Source organism: Phalangium opilio, unplaced genomic scaffold (assembly GCF_054372755.1).
Source record: "Phalangium opilio isolate 3A_F unplaced genomic scaffold, DU_Popi_V2 ptg000082l_1, whole genome shotgun sequence".
NCBI lineage: Eukaryota > Metazoa > Arthropoda > Arachnida > Opiliones > Phalangiidae > Phalangium > Phalangium opilio.
In genome coordinates, this window is record NW_028324189.1 from 20,760,788 (window position 1) to 20,786,628 (window position 25,841).

Sequence of the window (25,841 nt, forward strand, 5' to 3'; positions counted from 1 at the left end):
CCTAGTCGGTAAAAGTTGTTCCGGGTAAATATACACGAGAATCTCAAGATAAATTAAATAGTTATTTAAGACTACCATTAATATTATTTTTGGCTTTGAAGCTAACGGCCAGTGATTTTGTTTTGACTATAATTTGTCACGTATTAAAATATCCGGTAAGCCTCGGTTTCGGCTTGGGCACCGGTCGATTCAGCTTGTCATGTTTCATGAGATAGAATAATTATAATATTAATAATAATCAATTATAATTATTATAATCAATAGTTTGCATTAATTAATATACTAGAATAGTTATTGTTATTTTGTACCATGTGCAGGCACCTGAAATAAAACTTTATTCCAACTTCCAAAGTAATTAAACAGTCTGTGAAATAAATGGATTTTATGAAATTTACTGTGCCTATATTTATATTTATTTTTACTCTTATAAACACATTAACCGATCAACTAAAATTCATAATTAAAAAATACTCGCACAAAAATTATTTGTACAACATTTGCACTATAACGCTGTTTCTGAAAAGACTGGATGGCTGACAGACATACGCAAGATATTTTATAAGCCCCTCCGTGCTAGCTTTGTAAACCAACGCGCTGGTTGTCTGGAAAATCGAAAACTCGACGCGCGAAAAGTGCGTATGGGCCCCCCTTGGGAGAACACCATTCTGTTGGCTTCTCTATCTTGGTTATGACGTTTTATTCAACCATTTGGTCTAATTCCTCATTGACTTGGTCCATCAAGGCTATTGGTACACGTCTTGGGGTTGTGAGCGCAACCGGAACAGCATTATCATTCAACTGTATGGTGTATTCTTCCTTAATCCTACCAAGTTCACAGAAGAGACTGGGAAATTCTTTTTCCGGATTTACTCTTGACTCGGAGAGTATTGGGTGAAGTCTTTCAATTATTTTGAGACCTTCACAAGCTGCCAGGCTGAGTAAACTTCTTTCTAAGTCTCGTACAACATAAATGTGGCTGAGGAATATACGGTTTTTGTGTTGAAGTTCTGCCTCTATCATACCGCAACAATGTAATTGTATTTTGCCAGGCCCCACCAATCTTTTGTTTGTGTCTTCCAGTACGTGTCCCTGAAGTTTAGACTTGAATAGTGACTCAGGTATAACGGAAACGTCGGCACCGGTGTCAACTTGAAACTTTATGGGTTGTCCATCCACTTGTACTTGGACTAACCACTTCTCGGGATTGGCACCATTAGCTTCAGACAGGGCACCAATGTATGCTTCCTGAATGGCATTTGCTGGTGGTTCGGCACTGGATATCTCCTTAATATGTCTGTTCTTGCAAACCTTAGCATAATGGCCTTTGTAATTACATTTGCGACACGTTGCAAAACGGGCAGGGCATTCTTCAACTCGATGTTGATTTTCAGAACCACATTTTTGACAGCCACGTCTTGAATTGGCAGATTTATTATTCTGGGCGTGTGGCCGCGGACGATATGGAGTTTGAGGCGAAGAAACTGGGTTGGCAAATTTGTTTGATGCTTGACGTGATTTGCGAGGCTTGCCACTGAGCTTATCTACGTTGGCATGTGGTTTCGTGTCTACTTGTAGTTCATTTGATTGGCGTTTAACTTCTTCACTTTGGCGAACGGCTATGATGGCTTTTTCCAAGGTCAGTTTGTGGTCTGTTTGTAATCTTTCAGACAAGGCTTTGTCGCGAATTCCTACGACGATGCGGTCGCGAATCATTTCTTCTTTAGCATTTTGAAGCTTGTCGAAGTCGCAATGCTCTGACAACTGGTACAGTGAAGTGATGAAATCATCAATAGGTTCACCCTCCTTTTGAGAACGAGAGAAGAAACGGGCACGAAGGTATGGGACGTTCTTTTCGAGAACGAAATGTCCTTCAAATCTGGCCACAACGGTGGCGTAAACCTTGGAATCAGCCGCTGACATGTTAAATTACAGAAATATGTCTTCGGCCTGATCCCCCATCATATAAATTAGAGCACTGATTTGTTCTTCCTCCGAATTTTTACTGAAGCCGGACGCGGTGCGAAAACGTTCGAAACGCCGGATCCACCGAGGCCATTCACCCGGTGTAGAAAAAGAAAATGGTTCCGGAGAACTAACTTGAAATGTTGGGGCCGGGGTAGCCGGTACGGATGGTTGAGCCAATGCCGACTCAATTGGTTGAGCCATGTTGTGGAAAGATGACGCAACAACGGTAAACAATGGGAACTTAAGCCTTGGCCAGTTCGGAACGAGTACGACGCTAGAAACGGAGACGGCTAATAAAGACAACGCGAACACTGGGCAAACTAATGCGGAATCGGGGAGCACACTTCTGATACCATGTTATATTTTGATGTCAACAAAATATATTTAAGTTAATGAGGAAAATTATTAAGTTTTATTGAGAAGGCGACGACAGTGACTTTTACATTTACATGTCTAGCTCGTACTGGAGACTAGAGACTACTCCGTACATATAGTTCTATATAACAAAGATAGTTGAATATGAAGTAGGCTGTGGCGCTAGGCGCGATATTTAAACAATAATAAGACTATATTACAACATGAAGGTTCCGTTTTTAACGCAAATATTGTCAAAAATTTACCGCAATTGATGTTCTATTGTCGAATTACACTTGAGCTTATCACAAATGTTAGCCTGAATAACGTTTCTTTAAACTTTTTCTACCGAAATTACTGAGAAGACGAGTAGAGAAAAAACAGTTAAAAATTTGCACTTGCAAATGTAAAATTATTCATGACAAATAAACTCACACTTTTACACAAAACTTGTAACGGGTGCTTCTGAAAAGTCTGCCATAAATCGAAGGGTTTGTTCTTTGGGTCCTACCAGAAGAATATAATACTTCTCTTCGAGAGAAGTGTACCACAAAGCTGGGTGATTGTAACGTCACTCTTCCCAACATCGGAACACTTAGAGCAAGGTTACTAAACCGAATCACATACACGATAAATAGTTCCCTCATCATTACTCTATTAGCGTTTAAATATTTGGCAAGACGCGCTTGTGCATTTTGTCCCACGTCAAGACGAGGTTTGTGGGATGATTGCTGGGGATTTAGTGCCAAATAATTATAGAATTCACCTTACGGTGCGATGCCCATTTGTAGTTTGATGAGCGGGAAAGCAAACTAAAAGGGGGAGCCTGGGAAGAATGACGTTACATAACTAAAGCATTAAGAGGATACAGAGTGTCATCCTTCTTCTATTAACCCCTTCTGGTCCTACTGAGTTAAAAATGGCAATGAACGAGAAGCGAGGGGTCGGTCATTCCCTAAATCCAACTTGAGAAAAACGAAATCAGAAGTTGATGACTTCTTATCCTGGGAAGTATTGGACTCTAACCATATCCGGAACCATCTCTGTTAGCCAACTTCTTATTAGGTCCGATCATCGCGCCACCAACGGCGCTTCCCTCATTTTGAGCTGGCAGGCTGATTTGCGCGCCAGCAGCGGGCAAGTAACGAAACTTTAAGGCGTGTCCTGTGGTTTGAGGTAACGAATCAGAAATTGTGACAAGAACAGCTGTTAATAGAGTTTGCAAGAAATTCCGGTCAAACTAGTGTGGGGTCCTAGGCCCACGGATTGTAAAGGATTTTCAAAGAGTTCTAGACAGACAGCTTTTCAACGATTGGCGCTGAAGAAGTTTTGAACACGCCCACAGTTTGAGTGCCACAGCCTCTCGGCGTGGGATTTTTTTCAGTAGATTAGATAGTTTTCCTAGTGGGGAGGAAACTTTCGACCCTGTTTTACGATTGCCATAGGCAATTTTGACTAGCAGGGATGGATACTATATAAAGCCTTAGTGTCCAATACTTCCCAGGATAAGAAGTCATTAACTTCTGACGAAATCAATAACAAAATCAAAAGTCCGGCCAAATCAATGGAAAAATCTAAAAATCCAACGAAATTCATCGGATTTTATCAAATTTTGAAATCAAACAAAATTCGACGAGATCAAACGAAATCCGAAGAAATCAAAGTGCATAAGTGCAAATAGGAAACATTTCCCCAGAATCGTACACCTAATTTGTCTTGTGGTGCAAATGTTCTCGAATGGGCGGTGTCACAGGGAAAATACGACATCCAAATCCGTTGGAAACTCATTAAAATGGTAATTAGAAGAAGCATGTTGACCAAGGCAATATAGAATCATTGCACGCTCCTCTGTAAACCTCACTTTCATGTATAGTAACAGCGCAAACACAAATTCTTCCCAATTTTAAGTATAACCATGAACTAACACATACTGATGGACATTTTTCTTTTAAATGAGACATGCATTTCCCTGTCTAAATGACAACGAAGATTTGCACTGCCAAAAATGGACCATTTTCTCATGTTTCGATGGAAAATTTTCGTGTGGAATATTTAGCATTTTAAACTCGATTTAATCAGGTAAAATCAATACTATCTACTTCAATTTAATATTTTTAATATATTATTTAAAAAATGTTAAAATGAAAATCATATTTCCAGAAAACTTACCTTAAATAAAAAAGAAATAAATAAATGAAAATAAACCTTTTAGTAGAACTCGGTCTTTCTTGCAATTGCATTATATGCTTCAAAAATGCTAGGCACATCTTGCACAAATTGGATCAATGTCCTTTAATAGAACGATATGGAAATTTTTAACGTCGCCATGAGTTTAAAATCTCTTCGACTTGATAGTGTTTATGTGCGTGTTGCATCGACTCACAGTGTTGTCATAGACTAAGCACGAATAGAAGGTCAGCATAACGAAAAAGCATTTCCTGGACTTCCACAAGTATTATTTAGATATTTCAGGAAAAGATTCATAAAGCTTAAGTCCCAGAGCATTGGATAATAAGATAATTGGAAGTTTTACAATATAAATTATTTTGGGCAAATAAGGTGATGGTATACACCAATGTTGCATAACACATGTGACAAAACCCTTTCATTTCTTCTACCTTTTTATATTTACAATTAGTCTATGAAATGAATGTCATTAGAGGAAAGGATTTTACGAGGTCAAAGCAATCAGAATACTGATGAGTTTATGATAATTAACGCTTCATATAACACACTTCAGCCATCCGTTTACATGAGGCATTTTGAATTATACGGAATGATATTTGTACGAAAACTTCATTACATATCAAATTAACACGGGTCTCTACATTCGAATAATATATTTTGAAGGGATAAGGCAAGAACTCCATAGGAGTCCCGACAAAAATATTTCGATAAAATATTAAGACCATATTTGAATTTTCAGATCGCTTCAAGACCCTTATAGCAATTTAGTTTCTTAGCTTGTATCACTCTGAAATTCATTTGGTGTTTATAGCGTTGTTACATAAACCCAAGATGTCTGAAGGAAATCATTCACGAGAATTTAAGTTTGGAACAGCACATGTAAGTAAGAAAAGTACCCTATACGAGATTAAAGAAATCTTCACTAATGTAAATAATCCTTAAAATGTTCATGACTTAAATACATACAGAAATCCGACGATTTTGGACAATATATAGCAAATGGACTTATTACTCTCTGGTATCCGTTCACGAATTTTCTGCCTGCTTATATTCTTAACAATATTCGAAACGTATCGTAAGTAATCAAATAGTGAAATTATATTGTTTGGTGTATAGCTGATGAAATCAAAAGCTATTTACGAATTCAACATTTTCTGCTTTTCCTTTTCCATTAGATTAAAATATATACCACTTTTAAACATCTCGGAAACCCTTCTGAAGGTTCACGGTTATCAAAATAATGAGATTGGTCACATGTTTGCCACCGCAGTAAAGGAAAAGGTTAGTTCATTAAATTTTTATAATATTTTTGATCATTAATTCACCCACATTGTAATGAAACACCTCTGGTGAACTCATGATGATTAAAGACAAAGCCTCCATTCCGTTTAAGGTTAAAATGTATGATCATTGATTCAACCGCATCCCCTCAAAAACCTAATACCTTTAAATAATTTTCAACGAAGGCGAATTTGAGACCTGTCTTTTTTCTTTCTTACATAAATTACGTCAGAGTATATTTTAGCAATGGATATATTAGTATGATTGCCTTTGAAATTTAGTTGCATTTCATTTCGGCTATTTGCTCGAGGTAGTTCCAATACTAGACAATATGGAAAATAAACCTACTATGGTTTTTGACCCAAAAAATTTACCACCATCTTAATTCGGGTAACATTCACTATTACAACACAAGAGTAGAGACAGTCTCTTATTGAAAGTATAGTTTGTAAAAGAAGGAATTAGCCAAAAAAAGAGAAAGGATTTTAAGCGTTTGCCTTTAAAAAAGTCATTTTGCTGGGTATTGGAACAATATTAATCGTTAAGACTTATCAAAAACGACGAAAGAGTACTGAAAAGTTATCTTTTATCATTACACATTCCGGTTTTTTAGCTCTTCCTTTTTACGTTCGTATTGATGTTAACAGGTTATTGATATGGGTGTCGTAACTTATTCATTAGTACCCAGTGACCCTTTTCTTTATCACGTTTCTCCAACCATTTTAATGGGTGATTCTCGCATTGCAACGTGCTTCGACACAGTGAATAAACACGACACACGTTTATCCGTGGATGGTTTGGATACGCCCACGTGGTGCCTGATCGCTACGGCATTGCTAATCATGTCTATGGTATCATCATTGGCTACATCCTTATCATTAGCAAAAGGTTACAGAATTCGCTTAAAAGCGAAACGTGAAAAGTTGGCTTTTTAATTAAAGAGTCGGCTATTTTTACGTTTCTCAAACAAATTTATTTCACATTGAATGCACTTGTTCTAGGATGGATACCTGCTTTGACGATTAACTTCAATCAGTATGTTTGGCAATATTTATCGGATTTCCTAGAAAACAGTTTCGAGAACATAAATTCGAAGTCACCGAGGATCATTTTGTGCGGATGGTTACTCGGGTGTTCGGTGTTGACCAAATGCTTTTCTGGTGCCTTGAAATCAGAATTGTTATTAACCAAAACAAAATACATAAATACCATTGACGATCTTTGTGAGCAGAAAGACATTACTTTAATGATACCGGAAAACAATCCTATTCACTTGTCGATGAAGGTAGGACCCTCCATTTTCATGCTGATCGTAATACTTTCAGTGGAGCTAGGGGTGTGCGCTTTCAAACTCACATGACCGAGTTTTGGGGGATGTTACTCGAAAAAATAAGCGGAGGTGAAGGGTCGAGCATTATGTTCATTTTCATGAAACTGGATTTGAAAGGGCTGCGATTCAAACATTTAGTAGGATTTGTAATTGGTTATTAGTATATTAAATATGATCGTTTTGGGAATACTCGGTTGCTCATTATAAAATATGTTTATATGTGTCAGAGATGGTTATGTATAAGGGCCTTAGGAAACGTTATATTTTCAAACTAACTATAAGGTAATATTCGAGATGGTCCACTAAGTTCTTTTAAAGGGGGTTACCACTCACTTATTTCAAACAATTCTTAAAAACCAAACCGTTTATTACTAAAACTGTATATTTTTACATGCTTTAGAAAAAGTAGTTCATAAATGTGTTGAAACCAATTAGAGCTATTCAAACGACATATATCGCAATTCACTTGCTTTAAAACGACTTCATCTTTTTAAAATATATACCTGGAACTATTTCACATTCTCAGGCTAGGAAAATATATAGATTTAAGCGGGAAACGAATTACCCCTTTAGTCTCTCAATTAATAGAATACGCATTGGTATATTTACATATACAGGGTATATGTATGCAAGCGCTGTGACGAGTAAGAAAGTCACCCGCCCCTTTCCCTCCCACTAGCAGGTATTACGAACCGATTTTCATCTTTCAACCATCAAAACCGAAAAGTATAAAATTATTTTTGAACCATTCAGAGAAACTCGTCATTTAGCACCAAACTCCAGAAAAAGATTGATCAAAATGGGTTCATCTACAATTACTCTTTTACGCTTTATATACTTGAAGAAGCTTTTCTCCGTGGCACCACTGCGCTTTTTCAAGATAAGAAATACATTCTAACAGATTTATTTTATCACGCTCAAACCAATTTGGTGAAATCAAGAAGAAAAATTTACATTGGAAAAGAGTCTTACGAGCCAAGATATTATCATTATTTCATAAACAAACACGTCCCTCGTGACATACTTGAAAACATCAACTATTTGTAAGTACTGTACTTGATGTTACCAAAGTGTATAGAAGCGGTTTTGCTTCTCCGAGTGACGATGACGTCAAGGAGAGGTATAAAACTGGAAATGTCTGTGAGTGGGTCTGTCACCATGCTCGCATTTGGCAAATCGGAGCTAACATGTTCGCAGAAAGCAATATTTGGCTTAATCATCATTAGGATTAAGAACCACGCCGCGAACGGCTAGGGTTACGAGAAACGTTAAGCCTCCCAATGGTAGGGCTTCCACCAAAGATTCACGCAATTGTTGGTTTTCTTATCACATATTGTGAATCAATCGCCTTTTATACCCTAAATTCCTAAAAACTAAGTGTCGTACGTTTGAATTCTGACGTCAACAATAGATATGCTTAAAATGATTTTAGGCAAAACATTTGTTAAAACGATTTAACTAGAATAATTAATATCAACTATATTTATTTAAAAATTTAAGAAAAACGTCTTAATTGATAGGAGCAGTCGGCACCTATAGGGTAGGATTGCCAATGTATGTTGTACTCCTTCAATCTTTGTCGCCCAGGGCCTGGACTAACATGAGAAATACTTAAAAATACATGCATTCCTTTTTACATGCAAACGTGTTTATTGATTTCAAATGATTACAATTAAAGAAGCTATGTATATGAAGGGATGTCCACACTAACCATTACTTTTTGTTTAGATGCAAAATGATGAATTTATTTTTTTAATCAGAACACTTATGTTTTCGGAGACTAGTCAAGGAACTCCAAAAGAAATTGAGGACGCCTTTAAATCTCGGGAATTGCTTTTGACGGACTTCAATCAACTGGAAGAGACCATTCCGTTGTCCCTTGGGTTTCTCAGTCCCGTTTTCACCATATACTTTTACGGAATTTCAATCGCCATTGTGGTCGCCATTTGTGAGGTTTTATCCATTTTGAAGAAGTTGAATTTAATTAATTAAAAATGGATTACGCACCAAAGTCAATTTAAATTAATGATCCGCAGTAGTTGTTTTGCTCATTAGTTTCCCTGAAATTCAAATTGAATAACCAGTTTTTTCCACTGTTATTATTTGGCAAGCCATAATTCAATATATAACAAGACGGCCCAAGGGCTCGTAATAGTAGCCACATCGTACGAGTGAATAGCCCCTCTATACCCTACCCTAATGAGTGGATAACCCCTCTATACCTTACCCTAATGAGTGAATAGCGCTATCTTTTTCAATGCTTAAATGATTTACCGTGCATAAAATCAGAGTGAATAGCCCCTCGATTCCCTACTCTAAACAGTGATTAAATTATAACCGTATAAATTTACTTTTGCTGTAATTCTAATATTCCGGCGAATCGAAGAACAGATAGTTTTTAGTGATAATCCCCTCGATGAGTTTACAACATAGACTTATGCCGATGCACACTTATCGCATCTTATAAATTTCTAACAAGGACTTATGACCAGAAACTTTTGAAAGAGAAAGTTTAGTTATAGTGATTACGCATTTTAGTGATTATCCCCTCGAATTACCTTTAGCAATGCTAAAATGATCAAACGCATAACGTTCATTTAACACTATGTTAGCTCTATCTAAACCCACATTTGAATTAACCGCCAAAACGTTCCAGTCAAACATAACATAGATGACAAAAGCTACCGAACGAGAACGAAACACATGAGGAGCGCGGTAGGAAACGGGGAAAATCGTTATATATTTAATACATAAAAAGAAAATAAATATAAAAACCCCAAACATACAAATTCATAAGTATCCGACCCCACAGATTAAAATTCAAAAGTATCCGACCCCACAGATTAAGAGGTACCCCACCCCACATCACCCCGACATTTTAGACATAAAATAAATGATAAAAAACTCGGGGTTTCTATCAAGTCTCTATAGTTCAGTGGTAGAATGTTTGTCTATTACGCCAGCGACCCGGGTTCGATTCCCGGGTCTGACCTGAAAAAATTTTAATTAAAACTAAATCTCTAACCGAGCCCAGTAACCCCTATGGGTGGGTTGTGGTAATGTAAAGTTCCTTTTAAGATAAAATCTGACGATAACGAAGCGACAACCCCGGCCACTACTACTACTACTACGGAAGACGGTTCGGGTCAAACTAAGAGCCTATCGTATACTACGATATGGCTAAAAACCAAAAAAAACTTCATAAATTGCTTATATAAAATAAGAATTTACTATTATGTTCACTAGGAGACATTAAAAACATCTTAATAATGGAGCATTTTTTTATTTAAAACATCCATATATCTCAATGAAATCTAATCTATGAAATATCAATGTACATATACTATACGCTTTTTCATTTAAAACTGAAATAAATCACCACGATAAAATATTGAACTTAAAATTTAAATTCGTGGACGACACACGAGAAGACACACAAAAGAATACAAAAAACTGGTAAAAAGTTACACAAGCAAATATATAATTATTCTGACGTTACACTTTTATTCAAAACATATATAAAATCACATTGAAAATAAATAATTCACATTTGTACATTTGTTGAAACGAAGACCTTTTAAAAGACTTCGAATGCGTACGATAATTTCTATAGTTATCGATAAACTGTATGTTTTAAATATTCATTATTTTATATGCACTTCGGATAATAAAAAGTTTTACTCTTCGCATATTATTTATATTTTTTACGGATATATATTGCTCTAATATTGAAAAGGTCTGTTTCTCGTCGCAAAAAAATGAAAGTGTAAACCAAATATTGTCAGCTAAAAATAATAATGTGGAACCTTTTATGACACGAGAAGTCTTTTGGCATCTTAATCCGACGTTTAACATTACTATTTTCTCTCCGGTTTGCACGAATCGTAACGCAGGCAGAGTTCCTCGAAAAATGGATAACGAACTGATTTGATTTGTTGAACTGAAAATATATTTTTTTTCAAAGCCAAGAAATCAAATGTTAGTAGTGATTCTTATGAATTTTTTTCAGTTTTTTGCTTTAAAATTTAAGGTAATTTTAGACCAAATTCAAAAGCTTCCCATAATACGTGTGGAATTTGTTTAAGAACAGACTGAAGAGGTTATCATTTTCACATTTGGAACATTACACAAGAGTTCTTAAACCATTTCTTCGTAAAGCCATGATGAAAGAAAGCCTCGGCAAGCTCACGAAACGATCGTATTATGGGGTTTTCTGTCGGAAGTTTGGTTACGTCCGAAATGACACGTTAGCTACCAGGCGTTCTTAAATTTCAGCAACAGCTGTATCTGCGTACTCTATATACCAACTAACAGATGCAAAGTGAGAGACGGTCCGTCAAACTCAACCGGCGTATTCTTTAATTACTATCGTGAGGTTTGCGAAGTTTGAGATTTTAGGAACGAATTATGCAGTGGGGCTTATACAGTTACTGTCTAGTCTTTTTCGAGATGCTCTTTTAAGAAGTAAAAAGGCGTCGCGCCGAATAGCGATAACGCGCAGAGTGAAGTTGTGTGTATATTCCTTAAAAGGGATACTCTGAAATAGATTTACTCTTTCCTAAATGAAATTGAAAGAGCACATAAAAAATTAATTCATCAATTGCAAACGTGATTCCATCCACAATATTAAAGAAGATATGAACAAATAAGTTTGGGTAATGGCGTGTAATGGACACTACACGTTAGGCTTTCTCGCAAAACACTGAGAGTACCCATTTTCTCATATGATAAAAAATTAAGGTTAAGCAATGTTTAACTTCTGAGTATCTCTATATTTCAAGGGATGCTATAAAGATGGTTTTCGTCATTTTGTTTGGTAAAGTCTTCGATTCCCGTGGGAATACCGTATAAATGGAAAACTGTGTGCTAGAGATAAATTGAGACCGCGTTGCGATTTCGACACGTTTCTGAAGACTATACCTTCCTCAGGGAATAGCTATTTAGCTAAGTCAATCCCTGCAGATTTCTATACGAGATTTTGTGTTGAACTCACGAACTGGAACCCGCGGTCAAACTGATAGACAATAAATGCTTTTATCTCATTTCGTTTGAAGTTTTCTTATTTCGCTTTTATTTCTAAAATAATATATTTTCTTGGAAAAAAACAATCTAGAGGATCTCTGTATCCGTTGGTTTCTTATCTTTCGGACCATGTTCAGCCTCGTCCTATATTGTGCAGTAATACAATGTGGGTATTAGTTTGTACTTCGACGCTGAAGAAGAAGTAGAACTAGTTCTTACGGTTTTCGGATATTTTAACATGGCAAGTAAGAAGAAATGGTTAGGGATCAATACGGTAATAGTAATCGTGGAAATGTGTAAAGCATTAAAGAACTCAAATAGGCTCTAACCTTTTTTATCTCTGACCTACTGCCGGAACTACACAGCGCTTCACAGTTCAATTGTAATTGAAGTAAAAGGTTAGATTTTCATCAGAAATTAATAACCTGAAGCGTGGTTACATTTCATTAGATATCATTATAATTTAAATAAATTATAATAATATGTCGAATTTGTAGTGTTGAGAACTTTGGGGTTTGCATTATAGAGCATCTTGTTTTGTTTTCCTTCTATCGAAAAGAATTCTAAGAAATGCGATAAATCTATCCGAATTCTTACCCGGTGGATTTCGTTTTTACTTTACAATAAAAATAAAAAGAAAAATTCTGAAGTTCTACAGTAATAAAGAATTCATTAAATACATTGGGCTGAGCAGTATAATATATCGTTTAAAAAACTTGAAATAATTCAATTTTCTTTGTGCCCATAAAACCATGGCTTGACCAAACACCTTCTCTGTAAACACAATGAATTCAATTTCATTAGAATATTTGCATATTGATTAATAAAATCGAAAGAGCAGACATGCAAGTAACAGTATATACCTACCGAATTTCTTTCTGCAATATTTAGCCGTTACCGGCGATTTAGAAAAATATGATTTAAAATCGGTTCAGTAATTCCTGAGATTACTTCTACATACAAACAAACAATCATAAAAACCCAGAAAGAAGGAAACAAACATACATACAAAACAGATATACAATCAATTAAATCAAATTTACATCTTTATATTATAATATAAATATTAATTTAATCAGTTCTAGTGTAGATTTTAATTAATGAAAGAGTATTTAGAATCGGTAAAGTGGTTTCTGATATTGGCCCTGCACACAAACATACAAACAAAAAACATATGCTACCTATTTATTACATTAGTATAGATAGGTGCAGTTGGTTTTACGAGAGTTCTGCACATTTATCACAGTCTTGCCATGTAATTCCTGCAATAATGAACCAAGTCGTATTCCATTTATACAGCGTATTACTTTAATAAAAACCGAACATTGATTTTTTCTTAACTTACTTCATTCTGACCGCAACGACAAACACAAATCTTCTCAATTTTCAAATTAAAACTCGCGGTTAGCAGTACTCCGCTTTATATTCGAAAAATTAAGGAATTGCTGCTAGTGAAGGGGACGTAGAATTTCTTTCTCGAGAAAAACCTTTTGAATCAAAGTTTTAGGTTCCTAAAAGGTTCTTGATAAAGCTTCTTTGTTCTTTTAGAAGGATTTCATTTTTGCAAAGAACTTTTTTCCCGGAACAAATTAGAGTTTCTTTGTCTTTGCCCGCTTTTTATAGAGTTTTAAAGTTCAACAATCCAGGAGGGGGACTTAATGATCAGTGACATTAAGAGTTAGTAAATCGTAGCTCGGTAGAATGCTTAGTTATTCACCAGAACTTTGCCTGGGGAGCGATAACAATATTGTGAGCCATAGAGGAAGTTTTGGATATAGATGTGAAATTGCATTATTTTTTGAAGTCATAATTTAGTTTATTTAAATATGATTTATTTTTGTTGGTTCTCAACGCCAAAACACAAACTATTGATACAGTTATTGATAATTTGACGGTAATATAAAGGCGAAACACCGTGGTAAAATTGATTTATGCTAGAAATCAGTAATTTTCAGCGGTGGCTGTAAATTAAAGGTTAAATTACAGGTAACGTCTCCAGGTAACTTATATTGACATTATTTTTTCATTTGGAAGAGGAATAAGTCTGCTAAGCCTAACAGAACAACAATAAAATTGGAATAAAATAGGAAAATATTAATTTTTGTTCTGAATCCAGAGAAATTTGAGCTAGCAAGACTTATATTTTCACATACCTCACTGCATTGCTTGATTTGCTATGGATGCCATGTAACTTTCCGTTCAATCATTTTCAATTTTTTATATAATCGATCCTTGCAGTTACTACAAGCTATCGAGGTTATCGAGGGTCCGCTAAAAAGTCGCGTTTCGAGCTGGTGTAGCGATGAAACAAATTTTTCTATGTACTACGCATCGTGCCAGTAAGATGGCGTTAAATATTTTAGTAAATTATTCGCACTTTTCTTACCCAAACTTAAGATTTGTTTTTCCAAAGTGACGCCTGATGACGGGTCAAAACGCGGCCCCTGACGTGAAAAACGACAGTATACCAGGCTAAAGGGAGGTCTCAAGTATACCATCTATACTGTCTTTGAAACAGAAAATAAAACAAATGAAAGGGCGTAATAATAAAGGAGGGCAATCGTAAAATCTGACGGTCATATTGTTTCTGCCCAGAACCTGTCCCTCTGTGACCCCTATTTCCTGCAAGGGCGCCAAAATTGGCTGTCTTTTCTTAGAGGAAGGCTTCTCGAAAGCTGGAAACGATGGGTTTTAAAGGGTCTATTCAATTGCCTCACGTTTCCCATTTTCTGGGCCGAGATGCGATTTTTAAAAAGCCAACAAAATCCTATTTCAAACTGAAGATGCGAACGACCCATGCTCGCCCTTTCTCCCTCGACGTGAGACGCCTCTAAAAGTATAGAAATGCCCAGAAGAAGAAAGTGTTTCAAAAAGAAAAACGTATTCCAGATCTTCTATATATAGTTTATAATACCAACAAGGTGAAAGAGCCTCGATTTCGTCCGAGGTAAAACATAAGAATTCAAAACTACTGAACCTTTCTAATAAAAATCACTTAAATTTCGCAAACTTGATATTTTTGATGTTTGTCGGGTCAGAATTTTAAAAGATGGCGACGTGTTCAACCCTAACTGAGCTGTTTCGCTACGCAGGAGCAGACGCCATTTTGAACGAGACGGAACAAGTTGAACAACGTACCAATAATGCGTTCAATAACTTATGACGTAGTTTTAACAAAACGAACGCAATTGTGAGTTACTAAACGTAGTCCATAACATCTAAACGATGGCCTTTGCGGAAAAATGCCATTGAACATTTTCGACTCAAAACGCTCCGTTGAACCCACTGTACTTCGGTTCAACCACCCAGTTTGGAACACCTTGTTTTCCATTAGCCATGGAAATGAGGAAAATTTCACGTAGTACTAAAAGGGTCATTTGTCCTTCTTTTTCCCAACGTTTCTACCTTCAGAAAACATCCCCAAGGTTCGGTGTACGTTGGCTTCCCTTTGAACTCCGTTGAGGAAAAAAAATGGCCATCTGATGTATCGGCGAACCCGAACAGAGTAGAAGTATGGCCGTTAACGCTATTAACTTGTTTCGGGACTAGGCCTCAAGTTTTTTAGATGTAATAAGGAAATAAAGCGCTTCGGAAAGCTGTCACTAGATGATAAATTATGCAGCTTCTAGAAGCAACCACCTTCGAGAGAGTAACTCCCTTCTCTCTACTCTACATCTTCCCTTACCTTATTTCCCTATCGGATGAATCTGACTTTTTCCACATCCCATGGCCTGTTTCAAGGAGAAATAAAAAGAAACACCGTCCAAAAAAGTGAAGTTCGACAAGCTGAGTGCCGTTCCAGCTCGTAGTAGTGCACAGGTGGTGCGAATGCTCAAGTCCCTCGAGAGAATTGACACTTTTTTCACCTTTCTGGCCAAGAGAATCTGTAATAAAAAAGGGAAGGGCCGCGAACTTCTAACAGAAATTCATCACAAAAATTTATCGTGTGGAGAAAAACCTGAGCTGAGGTTTCCAATGGAGCTCCATCTGTCGAAACTGGACTAATTAAATCGAAGGAAAATAAAAATAAGGTAGTCTGCAAGTATATGAAAATTTTCTGTGGTTATCTTTTTCCTCTCTGACGAAGATAGTTCCACAATCCATATTCGGAAGCGTCTTGATTTTTTTGGTTGTTTGTGATATTAAAATATTTTAAATTTTTAGAACAAATTCGGCAAACTATTTAAAACTAATCAATTTGGAAATTATTTTAAATTAATAAAAGCAATTAGGAAATTATTTTAAATTAATAGAATAGATTTGGAAATTATTTTAAATTAATAGAAGCAATTTTGAAATTATTTTAAATTAATAGAAGCAATTTTGAAATTATTTTAAATTGATAGAAGCAATTAGGAAATTATTTTAAATTAATAGAAGCAATTTTGAAATTATTTTAAATTGATAGAAGCAATTTCAAAATTTTTTAAAAATTGAAAATTATTTTAAATCTAAATTAATTTGGCAAATGTTTTAAATTAATAAACTAATTCATGTAGTCAATGTTTCGTTTACGTTAGCCTCCATACACTTTCCTTACTACAAATGTGGATGGAGAAACAAATTCTTGTCCTACATAATTCTGAGATAGTCAACGACAATAATAATGATAATATACTGAAAGAAAATGTTCAATGTTATTATAGTTAAGTTACGTGGTGCTTTACCTTATGAACTTCAGTTAGTAGTGCATTAGGCACGAGGCGTGAGAAAAGGGTTTGCCTTGTTAATGGAAAGTAGAGTGCGCGATCCCTAAAGATACCTATACCTCTTTCTGTGTGCTTGGCCTATAAAAGTAACTAAGACATCTTGGTACTAAAAAAACACATCAGGCTTTGGTATATATACATTTTAATGCCGAAATAGCTACTTCTTGCCTCAGATCTTACAAAAGTTTCCTAAATTGATCTACGAACGGGAATGTAAGGGTTGAGTTTTTCATACGTAATTTACGATGAAGTCTCTTGACAATTTGTAGAAGATGAAGATACAAAGTTTTTGGTGAATTATTAATACCCCTCTTACACGAAGGGATTTTGAGCCTTTTCCGTCTTTTTAGGCAGAATTTGGGTTTTGGCGCCGAAATCAGTGGCACCAACGTCATTTATATGAACACTAAAAAGACTGCATATTGGTCCCACGTGTTTTAGAAAGAAATTTCTTTAACTGGTTTTATTACACTAGTCCAGTTGTGATCAGATTCGAGGACTCAATTTAGGTTGTTTTAACCTTCAGTTTCGCTTTGAATCGGTTCAGAACTGGTTTGCCCAACTAGTTATAAAACCCTTTTCATTACCGATTTGAACAGCTTCGGTTCACACTTAACGAAGCTTTGCTAGGTCTCAATTTAGTGTTGCCTGCTAAGACCAGCGAAAATATCCATAAGACTTATCTCATCCCAGCTAAAATAACTCTGAAATATAGTCTCATCCCAGGTGAAATATCCCTGAGAAGTAAAAACTGACCTCCAAACCCTTTTTACGTTGTTTTGCGAAGTTGTTTCAAGAAACAGCGTTTGTAATTAGTTTCTAGAGTATCAGTTTTGTTCACTTATTATAAATATGAGCGTTTTGAATCGCTTCGAACCAGTTTCCCATGTATGTGTGAACATGGCTTTAGTCAATAAACTACCATAATTTCTGATACAATCAGGGAGAAGAGACTTGCGAGGGAGTGTTAAAGTGAATAGGCGCGTTCGTTCGCTACGTGGCTAAAATCGTCTCTCTCTGGCGCTGACTCGGGGCCTCATCGCGGTGTCCGTGCGCATGCGTCAAATTTAAAAACCGGCTTTGATCTAGCAGGGGAAGGTCGTGTTTAAATTTCTGCCATGGTTAACTATACGAAGTGTTGTTTTTTAATTGTTCAAGTAACCTTAAGTATTTAACAATACACGGCATGGTAAATATCGTTTTCAAACCATTTCCCAAACCAAAAACAAAGCTTGAAATTTATTGAAAGTGAATAGAAGCTAGTGGAAATCGGTCTTCCACAAGCTAATATCCATCTTTTACATTTTTCTATCTGGGTTTTTGCCTTTGGAAACGCGTGGAAGGATATTCCTTTCATATCTTTTTAAGCGAATACCTTGAATCATTCCTACAACCGTTACAAAAATAATTTGGCATTTTTATTAAGCCTCGGTTTCCTCCCAACAGACGTTGATTGTTGGTTGAACAGAGTGAGTGGGGCAGCATTCGATGGAAGCGGAAGCTGGCGGCAGGGAGAATTTTTAAATTCTCTCTGCTGGCGTTAGTAAACGACGTCACTCGCGCCTGCGCGTTAGCTAAAGTTGTGGAACGGAGATAAAAATTCCTACCCCCACTTTCTTTCCCATTTCCCACTGTATGACGGTTTTTTTAGCATTAGATCAACACTCCCTCTAACGTTCCTTACTCCCTGATACAATACTGTTAAATTGAAAAAAACGTAATACCTGATAAAGTTTAAAAATTTGCATTACTAATGATTTAATTGAAAATATTTCAATAACAGTAAATAAAATAGGCACACAGCTCAGCGTAACTAAGATAATTTATGGTAGAAATATCTGCAGCTGGCGACTATCACTTGCTACATAGATGGTGCGGCGTGCAACGCAGTGTCTAAAGCGACACGGAACGCCATAATGGTGTCGTTTTGATTAAGAGGTCGCCAGACAATTTAAATAACAAAATTTAAAAAAAAAACTGATTTCGAAAGAAGAACAAAGTTTTCTTTTCTATATTGCACTAGTAGCAAGGCACCCGGCGTTGACCTTCAGCTCGATGGTTTTTTCATTACTTTTCGGCGTGACGATGATGTGACGGAGAGGTATAACATTGAACGTGTCTGCGTGTGTGTCTGTCACCGCGTTCGCACTTGGCAAATCGGAGCAAACGTGTTCGCATTTCACAGAAAGTAATATTGGCTTCTACTCCATTATCATCGTTAGGGTTGAGATGTACTCGGCGATCTCTCGAATCGGAGAAGTTTATTTTGGTTTCCCAACTTGTTATTTTTTGAAAGATGATGGAAAATCGAACCCCAAATGCCAGAAGGTTCGTCTATTGGATAAAGGCAGGGCCGGATTAACCACTAGGCAAGTTAGGCAATTGCCTAGGGCCCGGATATCTGAGGGGCCCGTAATCAGCTAGTTTTCCAAAATTGAGAAAATGAAAAACCAAAAAATATATTCCCCCTCTTTCTCTACCAAAACATAACGTCACTGACACCATGGAAAAGCCAGGTGAGATGTAACGGCAGCGTAATGTTGGAAAAACCGTTACCCAAAAACATTATGGCAATTTATAAAGGAAGAAAGAAAAAGACGAAAAGAAACTTAAAAATTCAATGGAAATGTATTTTGAGAAGTCGTAATCCTCGGAGAAAGAAATTTCATTTTGAATCGTGTTGTTACTGACCGTCATTAAACACTGGGGTTGCATTGTATGATTCCTTGAGAAGCTTTATTCGGGGTGGTCGTGATAATTTGAAATATTTTAAATAATTGCTCAGCTCACAAAAGAGATAATTTACAAAAGTAACGAAGAAAGGGGAAAAAATACGTAAATATGTTAAAGGCGCAGGAAAGAACAAGGCGACCCAAGGGTTGGGCTCGTAATAGTAGCCACATCGTACAGTACTTGACAGGCGTACAGAAAATTTAAGTGAATAGCCCTCGATGCGCTACCTGAACTGTTTTAAAATGATTACTTCATTTTTTACTTCTGTTATAATTATAATAGTGTGACACGAACGAAAAACGTGAGTACCCCCACGATGAGCATCCTTTATCAGTGTTTAAACGAAATACCCGTAAATGCCCATTAAAAGAAGTACAGAAAATGAGAGTGAATAACCCCTCGTTGCCCTAACAAAAATAATAACCCTTAATCCTTACTTCAATAAATTTACTTACATTATAATTGTAATATTTAGGGCCACAACTTAGTGCTTTTTTTAAATTCTTCTCGATTTGTGGAGAAATACACGTAACTTCTAATAATTAACATCTCCTTAAGGCCATTCTAAATTTAACGTCGGTTCTTTGAATTTTGATATAGGGGAGCGGGATTGAAAGCGTGAAACCCTTATTGTCAACTGGTGACAGGAATTTTAAAGGGAGTATTAAACCTTCCATTTTAATTAAGGTAACACCATAATCCTTTATCTCGCTTTAAATATGTCGAGCAATCGTAAAACACAATTCAAAATGCTAACCCTTACTGATACAATTAAATGCAGGGGCGTCGGAAGTGTTTTGAAGTTGGGGGGCTCGGGCTCCGATGAAGACCAGGGAGGATGTATGGGATAACGCCCCAAACCTGCTCCGGAGCGTCTTTTGAAAGCTGTTGTCGTAATTTACACAAGTATTATTTTAAATAGTATAATTATAGATATACACCGGGGATGAGGCATGAGACTGTAAGACGATATTAACCTGGAATGAGACTATGCATAAGGTATTCAGGGGTGATACTCACTCATACGCTCAATTTTAGTTGAATAAGTGACTAATTAATTTAGAAATAGAAAGCAAAAAGGGACTAAATAGGGGTAAATCAAGCTATAAAAAGGGCCACTTGAAATGAAATGTTTTCAGAGATGACCGATTTAAAAGATATTTTAAAGGTCGGAGTCGTAATTAAGCCCAATCTATGGTCTTAGATATTTCCAGTCAAAAGAAAGGTCACCTCATAAAAGGTCTACGGCGAAATTCAATTACAGAATGCAAAGCATTCAAAAATAAAACAAACATTCATTTGAATTGGATTAATTTTAAATAATAAGTTAAAAATTTGCTGAGCGAGCGAAGCGAGCTCCACGATTTTGGACTTTGATCAACTGTGATCTCGCTATTTTTTCGTTTAAACCGTCATAAGACAAATATATTACGTTTAACTTTGTGGTCGAGAAGATAAATAACACCGAAAGACTCAAAAATCCAAAAAAAATGGCAAATAGTAACTAATTTTTGGAAAAGTGACTTTTAGTAACCGAATTTGAAAAAAGTGACTTAGTATCAGCCCTGGACCGTATTTCTCAAGGGGTGAGACTACTATTAAAGAAATTCAGAAAGTATAGCTAAAATATGCTTTACAATTTTTTGTAATGCAGTAGGTCTTAAAATATAGCAATTTTTTATTTTTAATCTAAAATTTAATACCTAAATGAATACAAAGTAAGAAAATTAAAAACCAAATGTGAGGGGGCTGCGCCCCCTCACATTTCGTTAGAGCAGGGGCTTGAGCCCTCCCTGCCCCCCGGTTCCGACGCCACTGATTAAATGCAATGCTTAAAGTTACTATTAAAATGCCCATCCTCTTAAAATACACGAACCAAACGAGGCCAAACTAAGAGCCTCATCGTAGATGTACATCATACGATGTGGCTAAAAACAAACTGAGTGGACGGGGCGCTTTCAAAATAAAAGTGTTTTACGTCGTATCTAATGACAAATACTAAAAAACAATCTGAAGTTAACAAGGACACTGATGAAAAGTTCAAACCTATTTTTAACATTCATGCTCCCGATGAATCTTTCTCTGGAGCTTTCCAAGAATTGGCAGAAACGTATTGCAATGATTTAAATTTTGAAGAGCTTGAAAACGAACTGCTACATTTCAAGCATTTCGTGAAGAATGAAGAAAGCAAAAACCCAGAATTCTTTCATTCCTTCATTCGTACCAATAATATCATTTCAACTTTTCCAAACTTAGAAATTGTTTTGAGAATTTAGTTGTGTTTGCAATGCAAGTGGCGAAAGATCCTTTTCAGCTTTAAAAAGAGTGAAAAACTACCTAAGAACCACATTAGCCCAGTAAAAATTAAATTCTTTATCTTATATATATTGAAAAGGATTTACTAAACAACTTCATAGACTATGAAGAGATAATTGATAAATTTCTTGAGTTAGAATGAAAGAAATTTAACTATTGAGTTCAAAAAGAAATTTAAATATGCAGTTAAGTGTTAAGTCAATTAAAGGTATAGAAAATAGTATGTCTCTTAGATTCTCTTAAACTGTGGTCTGTTGGGGGGCTGGGGGCCCGGGTCTAAGGCCTTGCCTAGGGCCCAAAATATTGTTAATCCGGCCCTGCAAGTGTGGGCGAACAATGGTATATATTAAAACATTAAGTTTTATGATGGTACAAAGGCTGTTTTACCCTCTCCCGTACTATACATTATAGCTCTTGTAAGAAAAGAAACAAAATTTGTCAGTAATAGGAACTATATGTTTAATTTTGGAAACGTATTCTGAAAATAGAAACCATAAATGCTTTAGATCCTCATTTTTTATATGAGGCTAATCTTCAGGGTCAGGTTGTGAACTTCCGGTTAGCTGTAGGACAACATATCTTTAGGATGTATTATGTGTTTGAAAGTAATCTACAATTGAAGCCTAATAACTTGTTAATCGGGTTAGTAGAACCAGAGTTATTAAACTTTTTCTCGATTTTGAAATGTATTCTGAATATAGAAACCATAAAATGCTTTAAATTCCCATTTTTATATGAGGCTAATCTTCAGAGTCAGATTGTGAACTTCCGGTTAGTTGTAGGACAAAATATCTTAGGAGGTGAATTATGTGTTTGAAGATCATCTACAATGGAAGCCTAATTACGTGTTAATCGGTTAAGTAGAACCGGAGTTATTAAACGTTTTCTCGATTTTGTCCGCCATTTTCCAATATGGCGGAAATTCCTCCAATGGGAGAGTGTGGGAGACCACACCACGTTAAAGAGCGCCCAAAAATCTATAAGATCTGAAATTTTCAGCTTTGTTTCAATTTGTTCAGGGTTAAAACCTATTTTTCCTGTACTATAGAGTCTAGAGAAGAGAGAGGTAGCAGGATCTGGACCCACCTCCCTGACGCAACATGAGCGTTGTGTCATTAGTGCCCTCGCCCCTGACATCAAACGTCATGACGAGGCAATTTCCGCGTTTACTTCAAAAGTTGAAGAACAACTTGCCAACCAGCCGGGTGACGGTTGCCCCAGACCTAACCTAACTGATATAGTTGATCAGTTACACGAAGAAACTGATTTAGTGCTGAACCGTCAATGCAATGTTCTCCTGTCCGGGCTTCCTGACGACGGGCACGATGCTGACTCCGAGCGTATCCCCTCCTTTTTACACGACTGCTATGTGAAATCCTTCTCGCGTTTCTTCCGTCTCGGTCAAGTGTTGCCCCTGCAGGTGCTCGCCCAAGGCCTGTTAAGGTTATTCTCCTTTCGCCCGGCCACAAGGGTTTGATTTACTTCCACATACGCCAGCGTAAGGCTGCGGACCCTGGCTTCTCCGTTGAAGCTCGCCCTGACTATACTCCCAAACAGCGTTCTAAACATGTCGCGGCCAGAGCTGAACTTAAGCAACGTTTAGACAATGGCGAAACTGGCCTGGCGGTCCGTAACTGCAAAGTAGTTCGTCTTCCCCACCATCGAGCCCCGCTCGCCACTCGACCTCAACCTCGTCCTCACCATGAGTCTTCCGGATCCCGCACTTCTGATTCCCAGAATAACTCGCCGATGCTTCACATGACGCCGCACCTCTCTTCAGTGGCGCATTATGCCCCGCTTTCAAGCCCGAATGCTCATCCGGTCGGTGTCCCACAACTGCGCGCCCCTACTGACTTTCATCAGTACCCTCCTCCTGTGAGATGGAATCCATATGCTCCTCCTCGTTTCGGTTTCCAGCATCCTCTTCCGGCATTTCGGGGCTTACCGGGCGTGTAAACGTTCATCCCACCACCCCCGCGCCTCGCCGTTTCGTCCAAGCCCGTCCCTTTATTTACAATGCCTTTGTTAAAATTTCGTATAAATAACATCGCCATCACAGCTGACATTGAAAAAGCGTTCTTGATGGTGGGGTTAAACCCGTCCGGGAGGGACCATGTTAGATTCCTATTGGTCAGAGAGAAAAACGAAAACATTGTGCCTAACCAGTACAAAATAATGCGAATAGCCCGAGTACCCTTCGGGATAAATTCCTCGCCATTTTTGTTGGGGGGGGGGACCATAAAATACCACATTCACAATGGCAAGGGAGAAGACCCTAAAATCGTTAAAGTTCTGGATGAATCGGTATACGTCGATGATCTAGGGACTGGGGAGGAGAATTTCCAGGGGGCATTCGAATTATCGCTAGGTATATATCAATTAATGATATATACCTAGCGTTATATATGCGTTTCAGAAAGTGGAAAACAAATAGTCCCGAACTTAGAGACATGTGGGAAACGTACGACTGAAATCACGAAGGTGAAGAAATATTCAGAGCAGAAACGGACTCCGAAATAGTAAAAATACTAGGCATTAAATGGGACACAGGTTTAGACAAATTCTCATTCAATTTGGAAACCATACTCGAGAAGCTACAAAACGAAAAAATAACAAACGCTCAGTTTTGAGTTCGGTTGCCAAAATATTTGATCCGATCGGTCTTTTGGCGCCTTACGTCACAAGAGCTAAACTGATTTTCCACGAGATTTGGAAAATCAAAGACAAAAATTGGGATAGCACCCTACCGGACGAAATAACAAAGGCATTCGAAACTTGGGCAAAGGAAATGCCACAGATATCAAAATTAGAAATTCCCCGAAAATATTTTGGAGGAGGAAGGGTAGTTACGCAAGAGCTTCACTGCTTTTGCGACGATAGCTTGGGCGCCCATGCGTGCGCTGTCTATGAAAGATTTACGACCACTTCTCAAAGGGTGGACTAGTCACTCATAACGTCAAAAACTCGGGTAGCACCCCTTAAAGGGAAACACACTCTACCCAGGTTAGAGCTGATGGGTTGTTATTTAGGCGTTAATTTAGTTGATTACATTAAGCCAACCTTTAAAGAAAATCTTGAAGCCGTTTACTATTGGTCGGATTCGACAATAGCAATATGTTGGATAAGAGACGAAAAGGATAAATTCACACCTTTCGTATCCAACAGAATAGCCGAAATACAGAAACTTTCGAACCCCAAAAGTTGGGCTCACTGCCCAGGCACACAAAATCCCGCAGACCTCCTCACAAGGGGTCTGTCGGCGGATAAATATGTCAACAATCATTTATGGTTTTCGGGGCCGCCTTGGTTAATTTTGGGAAAATCCGAATGGCCAAACAAACATTTAAACGATCTTAAACTAGATGAAACTAAATTAGAAAACTTTGAAAAAGAAAAACGAAAAGTTTTAACCTTAGCGGTTGATATAAAAACACCCAAAAGCTTGGAAATTTTGATAGACATTAACAAATTTAGTTCTCTAGGGCGCCTTTTACGAGTAACAGCATTCGTATTTAGGTTCTACGAGCTTAAAATGGGTATTAACAATAGGACGGGGCCAATCCCGGCCGAAGAAATGGGTAGGGCTGAATTGAGATGGGTCAAACATACCCAAGGAAGAGAATTTAAACCTGAAATAAACGCTTTAAAAATTAATCAACCAATTAACCCGAAATCAAAAATACTTTCTCTAAATCCCCACCTAAATGAGGACGGGATTCTTTGCGTTGGGGGGAGATTGCAAAAATCTCTCATGTCATACGCGAAAAAGCACCCAATCATTCTGCCCAAAAATAAGCTTTCAGAATTAATAACAAATCGTAGTCATTGGCAAATGTTGCACGGGAGAGTGCAAACCACCCTCGCGCAAACCCGTGAATAATACCAGAAGTATATAATACTTCTCTTCGAGAGAAGTGTACCACAAATCGGGGTAAGTGTAACGT

The 25,841-nt window shown here is 37.1% G+C and overlaps 2 protein-coding genes and 1 pseudogene across 2 annotated transcripts; 2 read left to right on the top strand and 1 right to left on the bottom strand.

The window, feature by feature from the left end:
- Positions 1–664: 664 nt before the first annotated feature.
- LOC149653752 (uncharacterized) lies at positions 665–2,455 on the bottom strand (annotated as a pseudogene).
- Positions 2,456–24,436: 21,981 nt separating this feature from the next.
- LOC149653753 (uncharacterized) lies at positions 24,437–24,841 on the top strand. Its single transcript, XM_089847050.1, has one exon. It carries the CDS (start codon positions 24,437–24,439, stop codon positions 24,839–24,841), a length of 405 nt encoding a protein of 134 aa, XP_089703176.1.
- Positions 24,842–24,910: 69 nt separating this feature from the next.
- Positions 24,911–25,777, top strand: LOC149653754 (uncharacterized). Its single transcript, XM_089847051.1, has one exon. It carries the CDS (start codon positions 24,911–24,913, stop codon positions 25,775–25,777), a length of 867 nt encoding a protein of 288 aa, XP_089703177.1.
- Positions 25,778–25,841: the final 64 nt, after the last annotated feature.

Excerpts from the sequence above, each read along its gene's own strand:
- LOC149653754 (XM_089847051.1), top strand. The coding sequence starts at position 24,911 with ATGGGTTGTTATTTAGGCGTTAATTTAGTTGATTACATTAAGCCAACC.
- LOC149653753 (XM_089847050.1), top strand. The coding sequence starts at position 24,437 with ATGGGACACAGGTTTAGACAAATTCTCATTCAATTTGGAAACCATACT.